Source organism: Centropristis striata, chromosome 22 (genome assembly GCF_030273125.1).
Source record: "Centropristis striata isolate RG_2023a ecotype Rhode Island chromosome 22, C.striata_1.0, whole genome shotgun sequence".
NCBI lineage: Eukaryota > Metazoa > Chordata > Actinopteri > Perciformes > Serranidae > Centropristis > Centropristis striata.
This window is the reverse complement of record NC_081538.1, coordinates 20639834-20650199: the sequence shown is the minus strand read 5'-3', so window position 1 is coordinate 20650199 and position 10366 is coordinate 20639834. Positions and strand designations below refer to the sequence as shown.

General features: G+C 40.9%; 1 protein-coding gene across 2 annotated transcripts in view; it reads right to left on the bottom strand.

Moving 5' to 3' along the window:
* Nucleotides 1–318: 318 nt before the first annotated feature.
* Nucleotides 319–10366, bottom strand: part of chst11 (carbohydrate (chondroitin 4) sulfotransferase 11) — a 105817-nt gene continuing 95769 nt past the window's right edge. For both annotated transcript variants that reach the window (XM_059325622.1, XM_059325623.1), the window contains exon 4: nucleotides 319–10032. In XM_059325622.1, the coding sequence (XP_059181605.1) occupies nucleotides 9408–10032 (625 nt within the window). In that variant the 3' untranslated portion in view covers nucleotides 319–9407. The remainder of the gene's footprint in view (nucleotides 10033–10366) is intronic.

Below are 10366 nucleotides of genomic sequence, written 5' to 3'. Positions count from 1 at the left end.
TGACTGACAGGAAAGCATCTCAGTAATCACACATTTTATTTAAAAGTTAAATAAAATAATAATTATCCCGCTGCTAGTCATTCACGTACAGTGTGTAACATTTATTATAACCTCTTGAGTTTGATCACCATTATCTTCCATACTGGCGGAAATATGCAGCCAATTATGCACAGTGAAATGAATTCAGTCTCTATTCTGTTCTGTGTGGTGTGTTTAAGTGCTTCTGGGACCTTTCAGTGTCACAGGTCATGCTCTCTACAGCTGCTATGTTCTCACATATTTGACATGCACACATGAAATAAGCAGCGGGAGGCTCTGGGAGTTTCAGTGTTATTTTATTGTGAAAACATCAGACAGGATGAACCGCAGGTCGTGCTGCTGTAGGATCGACACCACACTCAGCGTTACAGTACACAGTCAATTATTCATGGTTTCAGTGAGTGCGCCTGGAAATGAACGGAGTAAAACAGAACAGTGAGAGGCTGTCCCGGGAGGAAGAGATACAGAGAGTTTAGGTGTGTTGCCATGGTGATTGCCAGGAACGTACGGGTAGTTATCTGACAATAAATAAATAAATAAATAAATGGCGCCTGCTTGAATGAGAGTCTTGGAGTCGTTCGCTCTAAGGCAGAATGGGTACAGCACAGAGTGTCCACACACACACACACACACACACACACACACACACACACCACCTACACATGCAGCCGTTATCCAGCCGCTCCACTTGTAGTTACAGCACATGAGGCACTCTGATACACATGACGGTGAAAAAATGCTGATGACATGGTACAAATTCAGTAACAGACACGGCTGATTTAGGACTCATTCCTTAAAAGGTCACACACACACACATACACATTACTGTACAGGTTACAGCATAACATCCACACCATCTGGAAGAACACGAAGCTGCTGGAAACACTTTCCCTAAAGCTCAGAGGGTGTGTGATCTCTGCTTGCTGGAGGAGGAATTACAAGATGTCAGGCCAACACATACATGAGACCTGACAGGCCCACTGGGGTCACACTGATTTGGACTCATTTGACAAATGCTGTTAAAATGTTATAAGCCTTCCACCCACATTCATTTATCTAAGGTCATTACTTAAATGTGTTCCTCAGGGCATTTTCTTCACACTTGCCCTGAATACAGCAAAGCCGTTCTTGGTAAAATTCAGTGAAACAGTAAGCTCATTTTGTAGAAAGATGACCATACTTCATCCATTTTACAAAGGTCTGATTGGTCAGCTGTTTCTGGCTGAAATGACCGTCAATGAAAACGACACAAGACCTATTTGAATTGCTGAACGTGTCAGAGATAATGGTGATTGATTCTGCGGTTTGGAACCAAACTGTCACAGACCAGCTTTATGCTTCAACTTTGATCTTCAGTGCTTGCCTTAGCTGTGGATATAGACTGTATATAAAGAGCAAGCCCCCAGGAGGAGCAGCTGGCTCTGAAGGCAATTTGAAGATTTTTCAGCTTTATTATACATGCACGTACAGTTCTCTGTTGTAAAAGAGGCTGCAGTTTCAGGCTACAATTTACAAACTGCGAGTCATGTAATTTATGTAAAAAACATAAATTACGTAAAAAGTAATTTACTTTTATTTTCATGTGGGACATGAAACCCTGTTTTCCTGGGTGAAAGTCCACTGTTTGTTCGACCTGTTCGATATCCATTTAAACTTTGCATCTCCGTCGGTCATTATTACTAAGTCCGCAAGATGACGGCAGAGGACATTAAAAAGTGTAAATGTGAGCCGTTTTTGCTGTCTGCACAAACTCTACGTTAGAGTTTTTGAGGGGAGACCAGTCTCGCTCTACCAGCCACTGTTAGCTGCTAAATCGTTGAATTACAGTTTCCAGATCAGTCATGTGATGCCATTGGGTAAAAAAATACTTTTCTGAAAAACTTACATTGGAAATGAAACATCTGTGAATACATTTTCTTGACTTCTTTGACTTGTCTTATTGTCAGAAATTTGATCGATTCGGTCTGATAAAACTTGGAGGGTCTAGAAAGAGCTGCATGATTCAATCAGCTTGGACCGCTAATTTTATTCATGGGAGTCTAATGGGAGTCCATTTTTAGCTTCATGTGCCACTGTATTTTGAGCTTTAAACTTTGGACTTTGTTATTTGTTGCTGTAAAAAGCTCCAAATGACAGCATCAGCAACTGTGGAAATACTTCCTCCATGTTAATATACAGTCTATGGTCAACACAGCTTTTCTGTACAGTGAGGGACATTGCAGTGATGCCAACATATATTTCAATATCTCAGCAGTTACTACATTATGTGATTTCCACCCTCAAAAGTTCTTGTTTACAGAGCAAGTGTAAAGAGTGTGCCTGCAAGTCAAGATTCCTTAAATAGTTACATGACGGTTATACTTAAGCGTTTTTTAGAAGCTCCATTTTCAATAAAACACGAGTCTGTTTTTATCCAAGAAGAAAAACAGATTCAGATGTATCCACATTGGTGTGAACAGCAGGAGAATACAAGCTTTTCTCTGGTGCAGTCACATGGGCCTCTGCAGATGCACTCACCATAGTGTGTGTATGTGTATAAATACTGTAGTGAGGGGTTTGCCATGTGGGAAGTGAATTTGAGAAGTGTGAATGGAGCTCTCTGCAAGTAAAAAAGCACTTTATTAGTGTTACTGTGTGTGTTTCTTTTCCTCAACTAAATGTGTGTGTTTTCTGTTGCAAAGTAGGTCTTTATACCTGTCTCCTCTCCCCCTATCTGTTAATGAACGGCTGAAGAGAAAGGGAAAGGTTAGAATAGAAAGAAAAGGTTAATATCCCCAAATAGCTTCGGCAGCTGGAAAACATTTTTCCACTGTAAAAATGTAAAACAATTCTCTTTTGTGCCATGAAACAATCCAGCAAATCCAAAATCTGCACCCAAATATACAATGCAGCATCAAATCTGGTATAGGCAGGCAATCTTTTCACCCATTGTCCCAACAGTTTGGTAATTATGTTGATATGAGTGTGTGAAACAGCAGTGAGATGCAGAACCATCTGTCCTGCTGGGAGACACCAGACGTATGGCTTTGACACTCAGAGAAGAAATGAATAGTCAACGTGTGTGTGTCAGTATGGAGTATGGAGCTTTGTTCTGTTTTGCTGTGAATGAAAGGCACAGAGAAAATAGTGCCACACAAAGTGTGTTTGTGTGTGTCTGCAGGTGTGTGAGGCAACCAGAGTATGAATCGATCCAAACATGACAGCTCAAAAACAACAGCAGAATGAATGACATCATGTCTACACTGTACAAAACATCCTGCATCAGGACTGTAGATATGAAACTGGCAGAGGAGGAAGAAGTTTAATTTTAAAAAAGTTCCTGGCTTTGTCCTTCTGTGCTACTGATATGAGGTGTGATGATATTTTTGATTAAATATATTTTCAAAAACATTTTGATGCCAAAAAGCAAAAGAAATAAACCCTATAAACTACAGAAATCTGTTTTTTTACTCCAAGATATCTTCTGCCCTTTAAAGGAGTACTTTGACATTTTGGGGAATACCACCATTTGGTTTGTTGCTGAGAGTTTGATGAGAAGATTTATACCACATAGCCACTTAGCTTAGCTTAGCTTAGCATAAAGAATTGCCTTCTTCCAAGTTTACATGTTGTGTGTACAAACAGTAGGCAACAATTCCTGCATAGTATGCCTTTAAAACAGCACATAAATACATTTGTAGTTAGGAGCACCCTCTAACAGCCGTAGTAATTCCAAAGGATACCATATGATGTAACAGAAAGCAAAGGCTAGGATAAAGACCTACAAGTCCACATAGGGTGGGCGCAGACACAGGACTTTGAATCAAAAAACCGGTGCTTGTGTACCACGTGAAAACAAAAGTCGACATTGTTATTTGAGGTTACATAACATTACCTCTCTGTGTGTAACCTGTGTGTAGCTACGTCACGTCGATGTTACATTAACGCCATACTTTACGTTATCTACGTAACTACCTCACTTAGGGTTGTAATATCTAGCCATCTTTTGCTAAGCCTGACCACGCAGTATCTCCCCTCCTAATCTTAACCAAGTCGTTTTGCTGCCTAAACTTAACCAAACTGAGACCGCAGCATTAACGATGAGTTTTAAACAGCGACCATAACGTTTAGGCATGTGGACGTGAGGCAGTATGGATGCCAATTATTGAAAACGCTTGTGTAGGTCATAGCTGAGGGTGGAAATAAATGATCTAGGTGGTCATATGGTTTGGAGGACGTGTTGTTCCATGTTGTTTTCACATTAAAATGAAGAACAACTTCCTAACTTGGAAAATGGGACCATCCAAGTTAAACAGGTTAATGTTTTTTGCAGTCTTTAAACTAAGCTAAGCTCATCAGCGGTTGGCTGTAGCTCCATATTTAGCAGATAGTCTCATCTTCTCGCCAAATTTGACATACCACAAATAAGTGTATTTCCCGAATTGTCCAACTATCCCTTTAATTACTAATTATATTTACCTGTCATGACACTACTTTTTACTATGTACATAAATGTGTTTATCTGTGCATAAATAATAAAATAAAAATATAAGCACAAATCAAATTATCCACTCCTTGAGAGAAAAACATTAGGAGGCCTTCCTGTTCCTTTCAGCAAATATGCAATTCAGTCTATTAATAGACATCGTCCAAAAACAACATAAATATACCCGTTGGCTCGACTTGCACATAAACACTCCTACAGTATGAGACAACTGGGCAGTAAACAGGCCGCTGCAGACTGACGAGTTAAGAATAGGGAGAAAATCGCCGGAAATGTAGCTGTTTGTTTTTATCCGAGACTGAAATTCACCCGGGGCCTCTAGGTGTTCGCTTGGTTCCCCTGTGGGTTTTTTTTTACCTGCTCTGTTTGTTTAAGCGGGCTGCCCCTCTCCCCGCAGGGACAGTAGGGATCATCGACACTGACTAACTTTTTTTATACAGGAGGCCACTTTCAGAGTGATGTGGGAGAGGAGAAAATAGAGCGAGGAGAAGAGAAGCCTCTGTAACGGCTTGTTTGCAGCCTGAGAGGTCCTTTGTGTATCGTTGGTCTTCCATTCTGGGGCCTAAATGAGCAGTTTACGCCGAGGCTCAGTCTGTGTTAAAGTGGAGAGGTGCTGCTCGCCTGGGCCTCTGTGTACAACTGCTGAGTAAGATGCTGCGTGGCATCAACATCAGCAGGAAAGCTAATGTGCACGCTGAGAGTGTGTGTATTTCTGTGCGTCTGACCCAGGAGGAGGCCGCGCTGAGAATACAGCCATTGTTTGTGCAAGAGGACGGCAGCCGGGGCTACAGGCCAGACCGGTAGCTGTTCTCCTTTATTAGAGCCAGATGTCTGTGGGGCTACAAAAACAAAGAAAAATAAGGTTGTTCTCTCATTATAACGCCCTCACACAGACATGCACACACTACAGTAATAACACTTCAAAAGTTACAAGGAGAAGCTTGCAGCTAAAATGTTTCCGTGTCCTGAAGGAAAAAACCTGTCTATTTATAATCTAAGAATTGGTCATCACACCCTTCAGATATGCTGACATTTCACTCACCATCTTTATTTTAAAAATGTGCTCACCACTAGACAAGACTTTATGCTGAAGTGGACCTGGAACTGCGGTATGAGCTATCAAGCAATTGAGTACAGTTCACCTATGAATTTAGAGATAAAAACTCAAAATAAATTGCTCATTAAAAAACATCTCCTGCCAAGTCCTCCAAGCTATATGTAAATTACTTTATACATTATTTATAACGGACAGCTAATAGTTTAAATGTAATAGTAATAACCGTTCATAGCAATAGTTTAAATCATCTTTTTAATAACGCTGCCATTAGCCGCTGGGAAAGAATGAGCTGCTGGACCTCTTTAACTCCTTAATCTCTCCCCCTTTATGTGCATTATGTTCAGTATTTCTATCCTGGAATATTAAATGGCCCCAGGTTATGCACCATATAAGCTCAGCATCTGCTGAAAAAGGACTTAACCCTAGGTTGATACAGGGATTAATGACACTAATTTATCACACTTTTTAAAAACTTTTAATACTATTAACTACGTGATTTATATAAAATCACAATTCTGCTTCTTGATATTAATTATTAATGTTAGCATGACTAGATTGCAAATTTAAGTAGTAACCTACATGATTTTACCTGAACAGATGTAAATTCACAGCAAGTTCTATTGATTGAATTTGGAAAATTAGGCAAATTAGCTGAAAAGTTCACACATACAATATGAAATCAGTTCATTTGAAGTATTTCATGAAGGTATACCGGATTTACCGTCTATGTTTTCCTGTAATGATTAGGCCTATACTTGGTAAAGAAACTACATTGAGAAACAAAACCTACATTGCAGCAGATTTTTGTTTTTGGACATAATTCAATCCATATAAATGACAAAATATTTTAGCATAATTTAAGTTGCATATCTTTACCAGTACAGAGTTTCAGGATTTTTTCAGTTGTCAGGTAAAATTAATTTAAATACATGTAGGAAGTCTAGTTGTGATTACAGCCGTGCAGCAGTTATTTCTATAGTCTATGAGCAGTACATAGTATATCTTTGTAATTAAATAGTCAAAAATGAAATCTATGTTTGATGTTACAATTAGGTGTAAGGGTGTCCTGTATAGGTTTAATCTTGGGTTTAAGTCAAGGATTAGATAATTAAACAAGTTTTCAGATTTACTGATTTGCTAGCTCATTCAAAATGTGTTTAGTTTAAGGCCCAGTTTGTTTGTTTTGCTGCATATCTTTCCAAATTAAGCGATGCATAGTGTCGAACTGCATGTTATATACAAATTGTAAAGCCATTTGTGATATCAAGCCGTATAAATGAATTTGACGTGACTTTATAGGGCCTCAAGATCAGGTAATGAACCGGCAACCATCTTAAGGCCCTGGTCATACAATTCATTAGTTATACCTGCTTATCCTGTTTAGCAGGTCACGGTGGGTTGATGCCAGTCCCACTGACTTTGTGCTTTAGTCCTACATGTTTCCCGATTTTCCAAAGAAAGTTATAATTAAATGACCACAAATCCATTCCCAGACAGTTAACCTTGGGCTGTGGGAGACCCCTGAAGGTCTAACGCCCATGGCAATTGGCTTCTTTTTTGCAACGTAAGCGCAAAATTGAAGGTCTTAGTATTAGATTCTGACAGCGACCCTCATCAAGGAAGGGCCTCAAGATCAGGTGATAAAGAAGGAGCCAGTTTAAGGCCCTTACCTTGTCAGCTGATGTATATTCCCACATAAAGGCAAAATAAATCACTCCTGCTTAACCATTTGGTAATCAGGTCTTGTCTCTTTGGCATACAGCATCAGCAACATTTTTAGACTAAATCTGGTGAGTAAAATGTTATCTATACCAGCGAGAATGATGGACCAAACTACCAAAATATAAAGTTTACTTGAAAACTATGACTGCTTCAATTCTAGTCTGCATATTTTCAGTTAAGAGCTAAAAAGAGACACAACTTTTAGAAAAAACATCTTCAATCTACTTTCACTTTGAAGCTGGAGTAGCTTAGAATTTACAAAGAGGTGTAGAACACAACATGTTTCTCTCTCTCTCTCTCTCTCTCTCTCTCTCTCTCTCTCTCTCTCCTATTTAATGCTCACACAACAGCCTGTAATCCAATTCACAGCGTGATGGAGAGTGCAGTTATTAACCTTGACATTGCTTAGCAGCGCTAACATTAATCACATTACAGTATGAGATATAGTCTTTGATTCTGTGATGCGGGCAGTAGATTATTGATATGTACACTGAGAGTAGCAGCTAGTTCTCATGTTGTATGTGTTTGGGGGGTGGTGGGTGTTCCATGAATCCGCTTGAGGGCAATGATGTGTACTGAACACCGGGTGTGGATATCCGAGGCTCTCGTAGATATTTTGGCACCAAATGTTTGACAACAGGAAATGGAAAAGAACTCATAAATCTCTGATGACACAGAAGGACAAAGCCACGGCTGAAATGTACCGTACAACCTTCAGAAATGAAAATGCTGCGATGCGCTATTAATGTATCAGAGGCCAGTTGTGAAGAAAGGAATCAACATGATAAAGCATTAACAACATTTTCCTTAAATGTTCATCAGCCCAGGAAAAAAATCAATTAAATCTTTCTCTCTTTAATAAACAAAGCAAATTAAATAATCTTTTGTTATTGCTGCTCGCAGCAATGCTTCATAAGATAATAAAAATTAAAATTAAAATAAGCATGAAGACAAAGGATACTCATGTTAAGTTATTTAAAGACATGTTTGGTCGTCCGATCAGGGGCTTTGTGGGTGTGGCCCTGGTTGTATCCATTGAGCCCCTGGGCTGGGCATGGTGGGCATGGTAGGGCGGGGTTATGAGATCCAGTGCCCTTAACCCTTCCACGACCACACAGGTTGTCTCTTTTCATTCAGCTCAGACTTTCTGTGCAGACCGTCACTCACAGCTGGTGCGCCCAATCTCATGAGAGCATCCTGTACCTTTCTTGTCCTGTAGCTCAAAGTGTTAAGGATGCTTGGTGTTACAGGCAATGATTTATTAAGCACTTCCACTTTACTGCTGCAGCAGGAGTTTCCATTTTCTTGGAGTCCTCAAGGTGGTCAAGAGGTCTCTTCTGCCAACATCATAATGCTAGAGACCAGTGATAACTTGTTTCGTTAAAACTGTTGGCTAAAGTCCATGTCGCCATAGTTGTAGAGGTCTTGAGAGTGAAGTCAGTAGCCATCTATTACAGGGCGTCCTTGGGGCGGTGAGAGGCTGGTTTCCCTCTGAAATGTATGAATCTAATGAGGGCAAGGGTGAGAGGGCGTTAACAGGCTGCGCTGACATTGCAGCGAAGGACATGAATTGTGTTTTACAATTTGACGGAGTTTCTCTATTGATCAGGGGGAGGGGGAGATAAGCTTAGCTCCCACAATGCGTTGGGGTCAGGGCGCGTGCGAGGCCGCTGTTTGCTTTGAAGAATCTAAAGCAGCCTAATTTGTCAGCAGTTTGTTTAAACATGTAGGGAACATCATCAGGAGAATCCCTCTTCAACTTCGTCCTCTGAGGATAAGTTCCCCTTTTAAAACACCTTGAAGACCTGCTTCACCCACACATTTTAGTCTTTGCATGCATTTGGTCCATTTAGCCCACATTCAAACCCAATCAGTTCACTCCGCATCATACAGAGTTGATTGGACATCCTCCTTATGCCCAGATAAGCACGCATTACCTTTAATTCTTTCAGCACCTGTTTATATGTCTAATTCAGACCCCACGCCTGCAAGTTACAACGACAGTTTTTTTAAAATCAAGTTAGCCTCCAAAAAAATCCCTCCACTCATTTTGTTGCCTTTCCTTAAACAAGGCAGCCATTCTCAGAGTCCCAGCTCTGTCCTCCATTAGTCCAGCCGGAGGTAGCTGGGAGTAGAGTAGTTGAACATGAGGAAGTCCAACTTGTAAAGCTGGTAGAGTTGGATCTGCTGCTGAGTGCTGATATTGCTGAAGAACTGGGCCGTCATGGCATCTGTGGTACGAGTGGACTTCGCATAGCTTGGGAAGCGCAAGGAGTCGCCAACACCCACCAGCCGCAATACGTAATTAGCGTCGTCTTCCAGTGTGTCGTACTTGCCCACCAGGTCATAGTGGATGTGGCATGGGTGACAAAGCTGGTAGACTGTTTGCCAGTGCTCGTTGAGTGGGCCATCACGCTGCGTGGCCGGGTCGACCAAGTACTCAGCGAATTCTTTGAATTTGACATCAGCACCATTGATCAGGGCATCCTGCGTGGCATTCTTCCGGTAGCGGCGGATGATGCGGGTGCCAAATCGCTTGTGGAAGGACGAGTTGTACTTGAGGGTGAACTTGTTGCGGTATGCGGAGACCAGCCTCTCGAAGGGCTCGCGAACAAAGAGGAACTTGAGGTAGTTCTTGAGGCGGTGGTTGATCTCAGCAATACTGTACTGGTTTAGCGTCTTCAGGTTGGAAGGAATGTGGGCTTCATTAGAAGGGATTTCCATTGGGTCACTGTGGAAGAGAGGCACAGGGACAATGAGGAACAACAACAAAACAAACAATATGCATTCACATCCTTGTATTAACTTCCAGTGTAATAAGAGTTGTGTTGATTTCTGGTTTTGCCAGCTCCAGTGTACGAGCTTTAACTGGTGTGGTTCTGGAAAACCTGTTGAACCACCATTTGTCAATATGAAAAAATAGCCAACATCAGCAATCTGTGCCAACATATTGTCAGGGCACTGACTCCAATTTTTGCATTTTTTTTGCATTTGTAAAAGCATTATCGCAGCATTGTGGTTTTCTGAATCAAATAGCTTTTTAATAGCTTAGCTTTTTTATTGCT